Source organism: Primulina huaijiensis, chromosome 11 (genome assembly GCF_012295235.1).
Source record: "Primulina huaijiensis isolate GDHJ02 chromosome 11, ASM1229523v2, whole genome shotgun sequence".
NCBI lineage: Eukaryota > Viridiplantae > Streptophyta > Magnoliopsida > Lamiales > Gesneriaceae > Primulina > Primulina huaijiensis.
This window is the reverse complement of record NC_133316.1, coordinates 2,916,444-2,933,244: the sequence shown is the minus strand read 5'-3', so window position 1 is coordinate 2,933,244 and position 16,801 is coordinate 2,916,444. Positions and strand designations below refer to the sequence as shown.

Below are 16,801 nucleotides of genomic sequence, written 5' to 3'. Positions count from 1 at the left end.
ATCTATCTCACACAAGTTTTTGTCATTCAGCAAACTATATTTCAGGAGATCCTTCGCACATATTACAGAATACCTCTTCTTAGTTTTTATGGGTCTATTGAATTCAAATAAAAGAAGACTTTACTAATTAATCTAATCTCCACCGAATTGTAATGTCGGGTAGCCTTTTATATGCTCCTTAATCGGTGAAAAACAATAAATTGAAAATCCGATCATCATAGAATATCTTGGGAATAAAGAAAAAAAACATTGTGGTGGTTTAATGTCATTGACTCCAGGAATTTAGAGTGTGTCTCATGTGAGACCGTCTCACGGATCTTAATCTGTGAGACGGGTCAACCCTACCCATATTCACAATAAAAAGTAATACTCTTAGCATAAAAAGTAATACTTTTTCATGGATGACCCAAATAAGAGACCCGTCTCACAAATACTACCCGTGAGACCGTCTCACACAAGTTTTTGCCAGGAATTTATTGCTCTATAATATTTTAGGTAAAAAAACAAATGATATGTGGCATTTTTTCAATATTATTTTTGTAATGGTCTAAGTACAATCAAATTATAGTCTTTTAAATCTAATTGTAGGAATCTCTGTATAAAAAGTCTTCACAAGATTCAAAAAATGATCTACACTCTACGATCAACTGCATTTATTATATGAGATTTTAGAGAAAATTCAAGCTATGCTGATATTTACAAGCAATCGCATAAAGTTCTATGTAATCTAATTTGAAGATCATCTGTGTTGAGTTTTTTACTCTCAAGTGTATCAAATATTTATTATTTCAAGTGTGAATTTGTAACTATCAGAAATAGTCTTTCTTTTTAGATTCATTTAAGTTGTGTAAAAGTTGATACTAATAGTTCCAGTTAGACTGTGGTAAGTCCTACTGAAGTGGGTAGTCGCAATATTTGTAATTATCAAAGTATTTTAATGAAATCATTCTAGAAACAGAAGAAAAGAAGATGTAGAAAAACTTGTCTTCCGAACTTCCATAAACAATATCTTGTGTCATTTATTTTCGAATGCACTTTCATTTCATAGTTGTTCACTGAATTCAGCCTATTGATTTTGATAAATATTTGTATCACTAAATTCGGCTGGAATTTTTCCAACTGATTATTCAAGTTGTCTGTTGAACCTCGAAGAGCGAGATTTGATCTTGTCTATTAACACCAGTTGAGATTCATTTAGCTCCAAGAAGAAGTAAAATTTTGCGAGGTGTTTATTAATTCTCCCCTCGAAACACCTCTGTTGTTCCTAACAAGTGTTATCATAGAAGGTTTTTGTTAGGATCGGGAAAGAGTTTAGAGGAGGATGTGAATAAACTCTTCAAGAAATTGACGTTTTTAAATTTGTTTACAATCGTTTTTAGGCGGTTGAAACTTTTCTCAAACGGTTATAAATATGAACCACTTGAAAAATGCAGAAAACAGTTCATAATTTCTATTGATAACTACAACCGGTTGGCTAGCTTGTTAACAAGAAACGGTTCAAATTGTAAGGATTGCAGAAAGTAAAGACACATGATTTTATGGATGTTCGGAGATAAAACTCCTACGTCACCCCTTCTTTCTTTTCAGTAAAGATTCCACTAAAAGACTTTGGCTTTACAAACTATTGAAACAGCTCATTCTATTTAGGACTTATCACACTACTTGTATTGGAACTCTTAGTAATCACTTTACACTTCTGGATATTTAAGAACCCTCGGTTCACCAGACCACTTAGTAAATCAAATAACCCAACGGTTACTGATATAAAGAAACATTATTCTTGAGTAGCTCTAGGTTGATAATTGATTGATCAGACTGATTTTTGATGAGTGCGTGCTTGAATGAGCGATAAAGAATGTAACTTTAAGTGCGCTCAATATCTTCTGATATGCAAGCTCAGTGATTTGGCAATGTAGCGGTTGAAAAGCTTGTATGTCGTAGAGTGCAAAAGTAAGTGATTGTCTCCTAGCATTCTTCAACTCTTCATTTATATAGGCCGTCATTCACATGACAATAAGGTTACCAAAGAACTATACTCATCTCACAACTATTTCAACTTACAAAAGTATACAGGAATTGTTGTTTCTTTGAGTTAATCTCCCAAGCTCTCGGTGAAGTGAAAAAATTGTCGAGCTATTTACTTTATCAACCCGATCCTTCAAATCTGACCAAACCTCGGAAGCATAGCTAGAATATACAATTCCACCAAATATGTCTTTCAAAACAGAGTCCATGATCCAAGACAACACCAATGCATTACATATTTCTCAATTATTCAAAATTACATTTCCTACAGCCGGACACTTATACGTTCCATCAATAAATGCTATCTTATTGTAAGCACGAAGGGTAATTAACATGGCACGGCTCCCAACGCCATAATTCTCAACTCCTATGTCACGCCCCGAAACTCAGGGTTGACACCGACGTTTAACAATCACACAATCGAAACAACAAGCTTTTGTAGCACATTGTAAACCGAAACCATTTTATATATCATAATCTCAAATGAAATAACAATTGTCTTTACAATACCGAAATCCGAGAAATAACAGAGTTTAAATGCGAAAACGTAAAACTGAATAGTAATAACTTAAACTTAATCTAAACTCTTGAAAATTCACCATCCCCAGAACTCTTCGGACTCTTCCTCCTCAAGTTCTTCTTCGAGCTTATCTGGGAAGGGTTGTAAGAGGGGTGAATATTTGGGAATACTCAATAAGTGTGGGCATATCGAGCACAATAAAACAACATGCATAAATTTCGAGAAAAAAAAATGACTTGCGTTCATGATTCATAACACATGCATAACTTTTACCAAGCACTGAGATTTATCTACTTTCTATGGTTTACTGACGTCAGTCTCTAAGGGGCGAGGCCGTATAGCGGTTATGTCTCCCACCGCGTAAGGGTATGTCATGCTTGGGATTCCCACCCATATACAGTCGACTCCTCACAGTTCTTTAAAAACCGTATGACAATACAAGAAAGAGTAGAAGAAGAATTGTACTCGACTATTTTTCAAAAACCGAACACATGCATAAATCCGAATTTTAAAATTTTAAAAACAGCCCACTTACAGTATTGAATGCTAAAAAACGTGGATGCTTGGATTCAGAAATTGGGTCGCTTCTTGCTCTTGCTCGGACGGCGCTTCGGCTTCGATTTTTAGGCTAACTTCAGGACGATTTCGGGCAGAGTTTTTGCTAGGGGAGCTGCTGAATTTCGATACTTTCAGCAAGGGATTTTCGAAAATTTGGGGTAGGGAATGCTAGAGGTTGATGGACTATTTATAGGAGAAGATGGTGGATCTAAACTTGGTACTCAAATCATACCAAAATTTTCTCCAAATCTCTCAATATTTGACTCCAATATCCTTGCCAATTTTCGAAAATTCATCTACCTAAATTGTGAGATTTATTCCCTAATCCATTGCTCTTGACTGATTCGAAATTTAGGTGGCCATGAGTAAGGATTTTTGTGCTCAAGTCTGATGATTTGATCCCAACTTACCTTGTATCTATCCATCTCAATCATACGCATGTAATCTAGTAGGATTTCGAAAATTTCTAGCAATATTCATGCCTTAATTTTTTTAATTTGTATGATATTCAAACCTTGCAAAAATTTCCTTCCTAATTTCGAAAATTGCATGCTTAAGCATAATTTAATAACTTAATATTGTCTATTCAAGAGTATCTCCATATTTTCCATATAAAATATTTTCCAATATGTAAATCTTATTTTAATACACAACAAGATCTTATGCTAAAATTTTCCTTACAATTATTTGATTACAAGGTGGGAAAAATCCGGTTCTTATATCCTATCAATTGTTAACTAACAATGGTCATACATGGAGTATCCGAAGGATGCAGAAATATTGGATCATTGAAATTATTGTTGTTTGCCATGAATCTATCGAATTGTAGCTGGAAATCAACCAATTGTAGAGGACAAAAAGGAAACACTCAACGACCTCAACCGATTGAGTGCAAAATCAGCTGTGATAAATCTCCATATATTGAATTGAATTGAATTGAATTGTGGAATGTTTGTACAAGCACCATTATATAGGAGTCCAAAAATGTTAAAGCAAATATGTGACTCTTCTAGACATTAACTAATCACTAACATATACTAACAATATCCTCTATTAGAGTTGAGTTTTCTGGTCAATGTGAAAAGATTTTTTTATTTTTTTTATGATTCAATAAAGTTTCCAATGGGTTAAAAAGATAGAAAAAATTCCAAAACAGTCCAAATAACTTTAGATGAATTTTACAATTTCACCTTTTTTTTGTTTGTTTGTGGAGTTAAATGAATCCATTTATATTAAAATCAATGTGAAACTACGAGTGAATGGCTCAAATCATGCACATCTTCAAAACTTTAAAAACTAAACATGTAAGTTTTATATTTTTTTTCAGCAGGTCGTATATAAAGTTGGATAATAATTTTTGGTTAAATATACAATTTTAATCGTATTATAAAAAATATATTACTTGAATAATCATATTAAAATATAATATTTAGGATCTTTAATTAAGTAGGTTTAATTTTATGAAGATATAAATAATTGACAAAACTAATAATATGTCATTGAGTAAATTCACTAATAATAAATAAAGTAACAAATAATATAAGCATTGAATAAATTAACTAATAATAAATAAAGTAATTCACATTGTAAGACAGTTTAAAAGATTTATATTTATGATACATGTTGATTCGTATCATATTTATAAAGAAAAGAAATATTTTTTGAAAATATGTTTTTTGTGAGACGGTCTCACATATCTTTATTCATGAGACGGATCAACCTTATTCATATTTACAATAAAATTTATACATTTTGCGTAAAAACTAATATTTCTTTATGGATGACTTAAATAGAAATTCGTCTCACAAAATTGATTTTGAGACTGTTTCACAAAAAAATTTATGTAATTTTGACACAAATAATAATATTTTGAATATATGTGCCAAAAAAATTGATGTGTTTGGCAGTGTTGTAAGAATATTTGTGTAATAAATGCTATGAAGAATTGAAGCTAAAACCCTAAACCCCAATTATTCCCTCCACAACCTCTGTATAAGCAAAATCAGCAACCAACGATGGAGGTAGAAGACATGAATTCCGAACCCCAAAAACACTATATAGAGAAGAAGAAAATCAGGAAAAGGAAGAAATTTATCGCGGACAATGTCGAAGCAGAACAAGAAGAGCGCCATCTCCGCGGAGAACCTTCAAAACGTCGTTTTTCCTGTCAAAGAGTGGAGGAAAATGACGAAGGAAGCATCTACCTCAAAGAAGGTTCTCCATGGAGGAATTTGCAGCTAATTTTGTCGCTCCAGGACAAAAATATCGACCTTTTAAGGTACCCTTTTTTGGGTTAACTGGGTTTTTGTTGTTTGTGTCGCTTCTCAATGCTTGTGTAATTGTAAAATTACAAATTTCTATTAAATTTTATCACTTTTGAAAATTATGAATATAAAAACTTCAGCTTTACCAGAATTGTGTCTTTATTCATGTTATACTGCACGGTGTTCCAACTAGCAGTGTGAAGAGCGTTAGGAATTGCTATTAGTCGATCATACCCTGAGATGCTTATACCTTCAATGGTGCCTACTGCCAATCTTGGCACTCCGGAAGTGATGAAATATAGTTTGTATTTATCATTTGGGCATGATTTTATCTTTACCAGAAACGCATATCAGTGAAAAAACTACAGGCAACTAGTTTCTTAGTGTGGATAGTTTGCTTTATGATAGACTTATATTCCTAATTCTTTATAAAACTTTTATTAATTGTCCCTGCTGAAATTTTAACGAGGGAAATAATTGCAATGTTTGGTTTTATTTCGGGAGTTTTGGGGTAAGAATTTTAAGGATTGTTTATGGGAAGATGTTTTGGGAAAACAAAATGTAGGTTTTGTTTTGTTTTGTTTTGTTTTGGGTAACGTACTTTGTTAATTGGCTGTCAAATCATGTCAGGAATGGTTGGATAAACTTATTTAATAATTTTCAAAACAATATAATTTGGTTTATAATATGATATGATGATACAGTATTTTTGATAATTGGTGGAGAAAAATATATGTATGTTTTGTGACGACTGATGTGAAAAAGAGGTAAAATTTGTTTTGAAGAAAAAGAATAAATATAAATGATAGTATTTTTTTTATTTTGGAGGATGAGAAATAGTCTCTGGAAAATAAAACAAATATTGCACTTTTTTCGGTTTATGCTTTTACACAATCTACCTTTCTAATCATTATTTTTTAAAGAAAATGATATTGTATTTTTGCCTCAAACTTATTTCTATTATAGGGCTCTTTTTTAGTGTTTTGGAAATTAGCTGTTTGCTGGATATATGGTAAGTTTTTGATGAAAAACAGAAATACAATGCAGGAAGGTTGGTTTAGCATTTGATTATGCAAAAACAAGCAGTGTCGAGGAAATGTATGATACTAGTCGGTGTTCGCAGGTGATGAACACTGCGAGGACATTAGTTTACCTGCATAACTGGGTTCATTCAGTATTAATTGCTTCTGAAAAGAAAATAAGGCATGAAGAAAACAAATGTAAGTTTAATACTTCCGGGTCATATTTGGATTTTAGATGCTGGAAAATTTTACATTTCTGCTTGGAGCAGTCAAAAGACCTTCATATTTCATTGACCTGTTCAAAGGATTTTTTACGGGTAGTTCGTTGCATTACAATGGATGCATCATCTTATGTAAATGATGTTTCCTCTTGCCGTGCTGGAACACTTTCTGATGAGCAACTGGAGTTTTATGATGTTGTTCTCGGCTGTACGAAGTTTATCTTCTCATTCCATGGCGGAGTTGCAAATGAAAATTTAGACTCGTGGATACTTGTCATTGATGAATTACTTGAAGTCATCTTGAAAATTGTCCAGGGCCAACTTGATGGCAGCAAGCTGGGAAATTTCGTCTTGCAATTATCATATTGTTTGCTGGAGCCATTTGCCAAATTTTTGAGGGTCCATCCAACGCGTAAAAATGGTTTCCGCGATTTCATTGATAAGCTTTTTGAACCTTTACTGCACTTGTTACATGTACTGCATTGTGATCCTTGTGGAAATAATATTGAATGGAAAAATAATTTATCTAAATTGATTAAAGATGTTTTAGCCCATGGGATATTCCACCCCACTCATATTGATGGATTTCTCAGCTTACAAAGTATTGTTAGATACATAAATGCTTCTGATGTTACACTTGGGGAGGATATATTGGTCAATAAAAGTTATCATAGACATCTATTCAATAAAGTGGAAACAATGGTGGAGACGAATAAGTCTGCACTAATTGGTCTAGGACAGCTGCTTCGTTTGTTTGTTAGCTGCATTGCAAAGCATAAAGGAGCTTCATTCAGTGTAGGAGTTTTTAGGCAATCTGATGTCAGATCTACTGGTCGAGTTCCAAGTGACATTTCTCAGAGCAGAATAGTAATTACGAAAGAGAATTATGAGTGCCATGTCATGAATGCAGAACTGTGGAATTGCGTTTTTAATTTTTTTGCTCAGATCATGGAATATTTATTGGCAAATGTAAATACATTTCTTCAATCTGATGTTGAAGAAGTATCTGTATTATTGAATAGTTCCAACACACTAAGATCCATCAGTATGTTGCTAGACAGCGTCTTTACTGAGAAGGTATACCTCAGATTAGAGGATACCTCTGATGGGGCTTCCAGGAAATTTCTGAAGGTAATATATGACGTGGTCATGTTGTTATTTGCCAAAATCACTCACCCAAAGCTATCATGTTATGGCTCAGATGAGATATCACTTAGAGAATTATTGGTTTCTGCAAGAAAGGAGCTTATTATCACCACACATCATTTATTAAATATTGAGTATGAGGTTGTTGGAGATGATATAGAGAAATTATGGACTTTGGTTTTGACCTCTATGAACTGCAGCTATCGATCAACGGATGTTTTTGATCAACCTGTTCTGTCCTTTGAGATATTGACTCTGGGATGCAGACTAATTGATCTGTATAGCGAACTTCGGCAGGTTTGAAAATTTTCACATATAAAACTTTGGTCACTCACAATTTGATTTTGGTGCAAGAACCTCCTGTTTTATTCTCCTATAAATTCACGTAATCATAGAAAGTTATGGAAATTATTAAAGTGTACTGCCTTACAAAATCGAGATATAAGCCGTATTTTAGTTGCATGCTTTCTTTTGATTTGAAGTGTGTGTTTCTTAATTCCGGAATGTTCTACAATTAAAACATGTTTAGGAGTAGATGATGCATTCATTGCCTTTTGCCTTTTCGAGAAACAGACGTCTTATCATTTAGTCCGATAGCTATGATTTCAACTGTATTTCTCTGACTTGGTTTTCTTTTAAAGGTAATACTTGATTTTCTTAACATGAAAAGGAAGTATGAAACGTATGGTCTCTTTCTTGATATTCTGCATTCAAATTTTGCTTTTTTTTTTTACGGGGAGAGGGGGGGGGATTGTTTTGATGCTGGACTTTGTATTTTAATTTCTGTACTAATATATTGTGCTATTGTAGGTGAATTCTTCTATATTTGCGCTTTGTAAAGCAGTGAGGCGGTCTATATCATTTTTTGGGGATGATGAATCATGGACTCCATTGCACCATTGGTCTTCCTATTCGAATGCGATAAACATGCTTTTATGCTCGTTAGAATTTAGGCTCTCCTTCAGTAATGCTATTAAAACTATACCAGAAGGGCAAACTGCCGAATGCATTCACCAGTTAAGTTCTGATATTATGGAATCAGTAGAGTGGATGAAGTTTGAGCATCAGTTGGCTGGTGCAGATGAAATTTCTAAACCAAAACTGCTGTGTTTTAACTCCGAGCACTTCGATTTGCGAGCTGAAATCTTAGGCAAGGCCTTGTCTGAGGTGTACGTGATCATTTTGGACTCGATAACTATCAATTCTGGGAATAGTTATCTCGTCGGTGTTTCTGTTAAGAATTTGATAGAAATGATAAGTTCTAGTCTGAGTAATGTGGTTCCTCTACAGTCTTATACTATCAAGAATTTCTCCATTGTTGTTGATGGAAGAGCTTTACGTAATAGCACTGAGTGTAAGAATGTGTCCACGTGCTGGATTCTGGTGTTCTTGTGTCGTTTGTTGTTGTCCTGCAGAAGCTTATTTCGGCAAGTGATCAGCCTGATACCTCCTGCTACATCAAAAAAGATGTCTAGACTAATAGGTGATTCATTTACCCTGCACTCTGCCAGGGATTGGTTAGAGTTGCCTGGCTTGGCTGACAAAGGCTTTTTTCCTTTGATCCTCCAACCTTCAGGTTCTTTCCTTGATGTTATACGTTCTTTCTCGAGCATTTGTATTCAAAATTCTGCAGTGCTTTGCCCACCTTTGGTCTATATATTAAATGCCATGGCTACTATGAGACTTGTTGATCTGAATAAGTTGATAGCGTCTTCTGAATATGTGCTTCACTGGAATCAAACTTGTAATCAGCCAAAGTTGAAAGATGAGGCTGGTCTATCTTCATTTCCTAAGAGAATTCGGAAATGGACAAGGCACGTCTCAGAAATGAAGGAAGAAGCTGCAGACCTGACAAAATTCGTGATGGAATTTCTTTCGTCAGTGTCTAAGGACTTGATATCTACTTCCTCAGTTGATGCTGGAATTGATGACAAATTCATCCAATGTCTGAGCAATAATGGTCTGAATTTTTCTGTAGGTTTCATTAATGAAAAATCGTTGCCATGTGCATTGTGGTGGATAATCTGCCAAAATGTTGATATATGGTACTCTCATGCCACCAGGAAGGAATTGAAGAATTTTATCTCCCTTCTGATCAAGGCTTCCATTTTCGATGTAAGAAATGCTGTTGATCTCTCTAGACTTCATAATATCGGCAAGCCTGGCTGCATGAAGAAAGTCAGTGCGCATCAAATTGCACTGGAGTTTCTGAGAAACACCATCACATATGAACAAATGGTATGGTAATATCTAGGAGAATGTCAGCAATTTTTTTTTCTCTCCTGTCCTTTCTAAATTATTTTCCTCTATGCACACTCTCTTAATTGTTAGACCTTTTACAGACTACAGACATCTAGTTGAAAATTTTGTATTCATCCAGTTGTGGACCGAGAAAAACTTCTTACGAGATGAACCATATATTTATTATAGGTCACTGAAGCAGATTAGCTGAATAAATTATTTTAGGAAGCTGCCTTCTTCAATAACATGTTCTTGTACTTTGTCTCTAACCTACTGGGAAGTCTTTTAGCATTAATGAAATTCAAAATCGTGACGTGGCTTTGAAAGAGGGACTGTAGCATATCCATAGAATATAAATGACTTAAGACATGGAAAATAGGCTCTTCTAGGATTATTGTGCTTCCTGAAAAATTCTCACTGATATTGCGAGGACATTTGTGCAGACTGCTACTTACATGCATCTTATTTGCTTCCATTTTCCTTTATTACCTCTTCGCAACTTGTGGGTGTTTTCCTCTAACCATGTTATTTCCTAACTGTTTGCCATCGTAGTTTGTTTGCAGGTACATGGCATCAAGGTTTTGCAGAATTTTGCAGAAGTCAGCATTATTCTTATCTGTTACACCTGAAGTTGATCTGAGTGAATCACCTGATTGGGATGAGGTTATTTCTGCGTTTGGGAATTTATCTAATGAAGGAATTGGTTATTTTCCACTAACAAAATCCAGCACAGTTCCAGATGAATCTTGCAGTGAACATTTTAATGTCAACTTTTCTAAATGTCAGTCTTTGCTTACCCTTTTGATGTGGATGCCTGAAGACTATTTCAGATTGAGATCATCATCATTGTATATCACCTGTATCCTCAACCTCGAGAGGTATATTTTGACTTTTAATTTCCTTACGTATTCTAACTGATTTACATTTGCAATCCCTTGTAATTGATACTGTGTTCATCATTCGAGATGGTTTCTCTGTTGTTGGAATCGAAAGATATGGTACATGTGATGTTTTCTTGTGTGGAGTTATCTGCTACTTCTGGAAATAGTCAACCTCAAAAGGAGGGGAGATTCACTGTTCTTGATTGCTACATGTCTGGAGTAAAAATTAGGAGTCAATACTAAATAAAAGTATGTAGGTTTTTAATTTTATTAGAGCCCTCTATGCATCAATTTAACATTGTGATTTGTACACAGCACAATTCAAAACTGGCAATTTTCTGACATGGCTGGGATTGTTTTCAGGTAGCAGCTTCTGAACAAAGGTTGTATCTTATTTTGCACCTATTTAGAATTGGTGCCTTTACTCTTTTTTTTGTTGATGGGTGAATGGTGAGTGTCTGCGCCTGCGCACAAGGGCTGATATAGTAAAAGAAAATACATGTGACTGTTACTAATGAATTATTTGATAAGATAAAAGAAATGGCCACCCGACTTTTAGGATATGCTCTATCTACTTGTACACTTGGAAATTACCCTCGATACTATGAATTTGAACCTAAATAATGCCTTTATTTGACGTTTTCTGTCAATTATTCTCATCTTTTCCTCCAACATTGACGGAATAATTAGTAACCTTGCAATACAGGCTCCTGGTTGGCAGCTTGTTACGGTGGCATGGTGCATTGAATATGCAGAGTACTCCCGAGATCTTCAGATTATTTGTATTATGTCGAAGGGTTCTCAAAAATTTAACGGCAGCTTCTTACAAAGAAAACATCAATAGACAACCTGAACTCCCCTCCAAACTTCCTGAATACTCATTTCCTCTATCCTGGCTTCCAAAATCATTGTTTGTGGTTATTGGATTTCGATGTGCATTTCCAGAAGATACTTCCTTTGAAATGCAATTTCCTAGTTGTTCCCTGATGGATCATACATCTAATGCACTGCTAATAGTAAGTAGGGATAAATTCGCACGTGCATTTAACTCCTGCATATCCTCGAAGAAGCTTCATCGAAAGAGAAAAGAATTGAAGTTGAACACCAAGGAGTCTGATCTATCAGAGTGCACCGATGTAGTGAATCACCATGAGAATTTGGTTGCGGGGAAAAGTGTCATCCATGTAGCTAAAATATTGGAAGAATTTCTAAAAAACTCACTGGACAATTTTGTGGATACATGTGTAGACAAGAAATTAGAACGTTTAGCTGGATTTCAGGAGCTAAATAAATTATCAGCTATAATGGCTTGTTTTCAGGGACTTTTTTGGGGATTGGCTTCCGCATTAGTTGACATAAATGCAGTCAATTGTGATCTCAGAATAAAGCTTTCTCGTCATAATGCTGACCTGATGACCAAAATTGATTCATGGGTTCATACGTGTGTCAATTTCATAATTTTTTGCTTAAAAGCTGTTTTGCTTGAGGAAGATACAGTTCTCAATATGCCAATATGCGACAATAATGTATTGGGAACTAGAGAGTCCTCAACTGGTGGCTATGATTATTCCACTGATGCTTCAGGTGAGGGAGTGATGCACCCTAATGAAAAAATGATATCATCTGATATAAAGAGTGATATTGTGGAGTGTAATTTGAAGAGAGCGCCCCACCCAGCAATCCCTAAGCTTGAAGCTTTGTTGACTGAGGTTCAACTTGAGAAAAATTGTGTGAAGAAGAATTTATTGTTGGAGCTTTTGAGGGGTGAAAATGCTGATGTGGGTTTCTTTCTCCAACAACTTTTTATTGCTTGTTCAGCTGTTTTGAGATTGAATTTGCAGATCAACCTTAATTCAATATCTTGGGGCTGGGTTCCTATTGTAGTAAACATTTCTCAACATGTACTCTTGGAATTCTCAAGCAATTATGAAATGACCAATCAATTCGCCTTTGTTTGGTTACTTGGTGTTGTCAAGTTTCTTGAAGAGTTGGGCAGTTACTTTTCGCAATTTGATCCTTCATTGTCCAGAGGTTTGTATGTCAAGCTGGTTGGCTTACACATTATGGCAATTGGAAAATGCATTTCTTTACAGGGAAAGGAAGCAACATTAACATCTCAGGAGAGAGGATTGCATGACAAAATGCTGTCTAGTACTGTGGAATCTTATCTTTATCAGGAAACAAGTAAACTGATCGAGCTTAAGGCAAGGCTGAGGATATCATTTACATCATATATCAGGAAATCATCTGAGTTGCACTTACTATCAGCCATTCAGGCTGTAGAGAGAGCTTTAGTTGGGGTGCAGGAAGGCTTGATGACAAATTATGAAATACGTTGTGGAAGTTCCGATGGAGGAGAGATTTCCGCTGATTTGGCAGCAGGAGTTGATTGCTTGTATTTGATTCTCGAATTTGTAACAGGTAATTCTGAAAATCAGTACGGCTGTTATTGCATCTTGTTTATGGTGCAATGTTTTAATTATTTGAGCTGTCATTGCTATTGCATATTGTTTATATGCAATTGGTTTGTTATAAGCATCATTTTTCACCATCATTTAAGGGATGGACGGTTTATTGAAAATGATCATTTGGCCTTGATTTCCTTATGTGCTGTATTCCTGCAATCAGTTTACTTTTCTACTTCGATTTACTACTTCCTAAGAAATGACCTTACTATCCATCTGTTAAGGTTGATGTGATTGGTAGATGAAAGGCTTAATGGTGGATGGGGGGTGGGTGGGTGACAATAACTTGGATAAAGTTTGAGAACAAAAAATCATGCTGCCAATTTTACCCCAAATAGCTTTTCCGCCAACTCTTTGTTCTGGTGTGGTACTTCTAGTCATGCTGTCTTATATTCTGTATCAACAGTCACGCTTGACCCACCCTCTCTACTGGCTTCTCTATCTATTCATACCTATGTTGGGAGGCTCGATGGATTTAAAACAAGTTCACTCAACCAGCCATTGGATTTTGTGTTGTGTACTTGGTGTATCATTTTATTGATGTTCCGTTTTCTGTTTCTGTGGTTTGCAGGACATAGACGTTTGAGTATGATCAAAAGACACATCCAGAGCTTTGTTGCATGTCTTTTCAATGTCATATTGCATTTGCAGGCCCTGAGTATCTTTCGTGGATGTGTTGATTCCATCAAGACTTGTGGGGGTCCTGATCCTGGATCAGTTGTTCTCATGTGTGTTGAAGTACTGACAAAAATTTTTGGAAAACCCTCCTTCTTCCGAGTAGAGGCTTACCATATTGCACAGTCCCTGCGTGTGCCTGCGCCACTCTTTCAATATTTTCTCAGTCTTCAGATCTCTGAAGCTCCGGTTAGAACTGCATCTGGAACCAAAAGTAATGCTGACCAAAATTTTTCAACAGAGCTATATTCTGCATGTTGTCGTCTGTTGTGCACCACTCTTAAGCATCACAAAAAGTATTCTCCTTGTTTCTGAACCCTTTTCATCCCCCTGTACTAACTTTCTGAAACACACACACCACAACACGTCTTTATTAATCTTAATCCCTTTCCTCTTCATTGATAGTGAGACCCGGCAGTTCATATCTCTTCTTGAAGATTCAGTTAGTGTTCTTCTTCATAGCTTGGAGATAGTGAATACTGATCCAGTTGTTGAAAGAGTCAGTTACGCGTGGGAAGTAAGCAAGGCAGTAGAATGTGCCAGTAGCCTACGGAGAGTGTATGAAGAGGTTTGTTTTATCAATACATCTCGCAGTCTGGCAGCATTCTTTGCTAGTTATTATCTGTGTTCATTGGTGTAGTGGTTCCCTACTATGAAATTCTGTTGATTATTTGACTTGTAATTGCATAGCATCATTGTGAGTGATGCATGTTGACACCAACTTTGGCTTTCTAAATGACCCTAATGTGCGTGTGATCTTTCTTTGCTTGTTATCGCTGTTAGAGTCGGTCCATCCGCAGCTAACGTTTAAGTTAGTCATTTGAGAAGTGATACTGATTTACGTAGTGCCAAAAACAACTGCATGGTGGGTGGAAAGGTTTTTGGCTGAGAATTTTCTTATTTTCTAGCGTTTTTCAATCTTCTGGCTTATAAATTTAGAATATTTCCAAAGTATGATTTTTTATGTCCAAAATATTATTTTTCAACGTAGATTATCATTGTTTGTAAGTTATGTTATGAAAAAATATTATTTAATATATGCTGATTTGAGTGAAAAATATTTGATATTTTATGTTTAAAATATTATTTTTCACAGCAAAAATATCATTTTTTGTTAATTATGTTATGGAAAAATATTTTGTAATATACGCCTATTTGAGTAAATGTCAAAAAAATTATTTTTTACGAAATTTAGAATCTTTCCAAGAGTCGAGAGAATGGACAGCCTTTCTTGAAACATTAAACACCTTGTTAGAATGGTGGGACATTTAATAGGGTCCGAGTTTAAGTTATATTTTGTATGGCTGGGCCAAAAAATGTCACGGGCACATTAGCTGTATCTCCTGTTGTATATGTAGACATATCTCCAGCCTGCTGTTTATGTGTTTTATTGCGGTGAATTTACTCATCTGCTGTATACTACAGGTACGACAGGAGAAGGAAGTATTTGGGCTACATGCATTTAAGTTTTTGTCCCGCTACATATGGGTTTATTGTGGAAATGGACCAGCTAAAAGAGGCATAAGAAGGTGCTTTTCTAATCTGCATCTTCAGTTTGCTATACCTTAACTGCAATGGTTCCATTTCTGCCATTCACATCCACATATGGTCGCTTGCAATAAATGAAGCTTGTTTTTCCATCTTTTCAGGGAAGTTGATGAAGCATTGAAACCTGGCATCTATGCTTTAGTGGACTCCTGCTCGGTGGAGGATCTTCAACTTCTTCATACCAATTTTGAAGGTGAACATTTCTGTTGAATTAAATTTCATATTTAAACACGAGCTTAGTGCTTCGCAACACAAAATAAAAGCAAGAATTTAGTGATGCATATGCCTGAACATTGCTGTCTTTTTTTTTTTTTTTTTTACAGAGGGACCTTGCAGAAACACACTGGCAGCCTTACAACATGATTACAAACTTAATTTCCAATTCCAAGGGAAAGTTTGATTTCACCTTCTCTTCGGATCTTTTATAAACATGGACCTTTTCATTTACTCAAACGAGATGTGAATTGGTGATTCTTCGAGCATGTGGGAAAACCATGCCAATACCAACCAGAGCTTCATGGAATCTTAGTATAAGGTAAATATCACGCTATCCTTTTCAAATTTGCCGGCATATTGTTGGAGGTGAGAGAGAAATTTAAATATGACGTACAGTAGTTTCTTCTCCTTCTCTCGAAGAGTGGAAAGTAGAAACTTTTTATGATATTATTGTGAGTTGTAACACATGTTACGCAAAATAGTGTCAATTTCTTGATGGGTATAAAACCCATCTCAACTTCATAATTCAAGTGAAATTTACGATTGTTCAATATAAGTGAAAATTTACAATTGTTAAAATCTACTCGTGTTTTAAAGAGATCAGACCTTCCCTTAACTTGCTGTTTTACTTTTAGGCTGGGCCTGCAACTTAGAATTAACTCAACATAGATACATTTAAAGAAGCCGTGGACCAACATAGATTATACAAATTGATAGTGAAATGTTTGACTAATTGGAGCTCTCTAGGTGATAGTCTAATTTTTTGAATTTGGGGTCAGATTTTTATGCAACATAAAGCTTGGCCACTAAAATTATGGGGGTTTTAATCAGCAAAAGAAGCAACAAATGTGCGGCTCTAAGCATAATGAATAGGCCATCAAACTTGTTCTTAACAAATGGCACCAATGATCACTTGAATGGTGGAAGTGAAGTAGGCCCAATAATCTGATGGGGTCGATGATTTTTAACCACCATTGGCTTGATATGATGTCTGTTTATATTATTTTTTTTTATATTCG

The 16,801-nt window shown here is 35.2% G+C and overlaps 1 protein-coding gene across 2 annotated transcripts; it reads left to right on the top strand.

Moving 5' to 3' along the window:
* The first annotated feature begins 5,041 nt into the window (after nucleotides 1-5,041).
* Nucleotides 5,042-16,318, top strand: LOC140987271 (uncharacterized). 2 transcript variants are annotated; one of them, XM_073455718.1, is made up of 10 exons: nucleotides 5,042-5,381; nucleotides 6,415-8,053; nucleotides 8,567-9,994; nucleotides 10,550-10,875; nucleotides 11,585-13,299; nucleotides 13,915-14,314; nucleotides 14,424-14,586; nucleotides 15,444-15,547; nucleotides 15,668-15,759; nucleotides 15,890-16,318. In XM_073455718.1, the coding sequence occupies exons 1-10, from the start codon at nucleotides 5,119-5,121 to the stop codon at nucleotides 15,964-15,966; spliced, it is 6,207 nt and encodes a 2,068-aa protein (XP_073311819.1). In that variant the 5' UTR covers nucleotides 5,042-5,118; the 3' UTR covers nucleotides 15,967-16,318. The 2 variants fall into 2 exon arrangements, with proteins under 2 accessions (XP_073311819.1, XP_073311820.1); XM_073455719.1 differs by having other exon boundaries at nucleotides 5,242-5,381; nucleotides 6,402-8,053; nucleotides 15,890-16,317.
* Nucleotides 16,319-16,801: the final 483 nt, after the last annotated feature.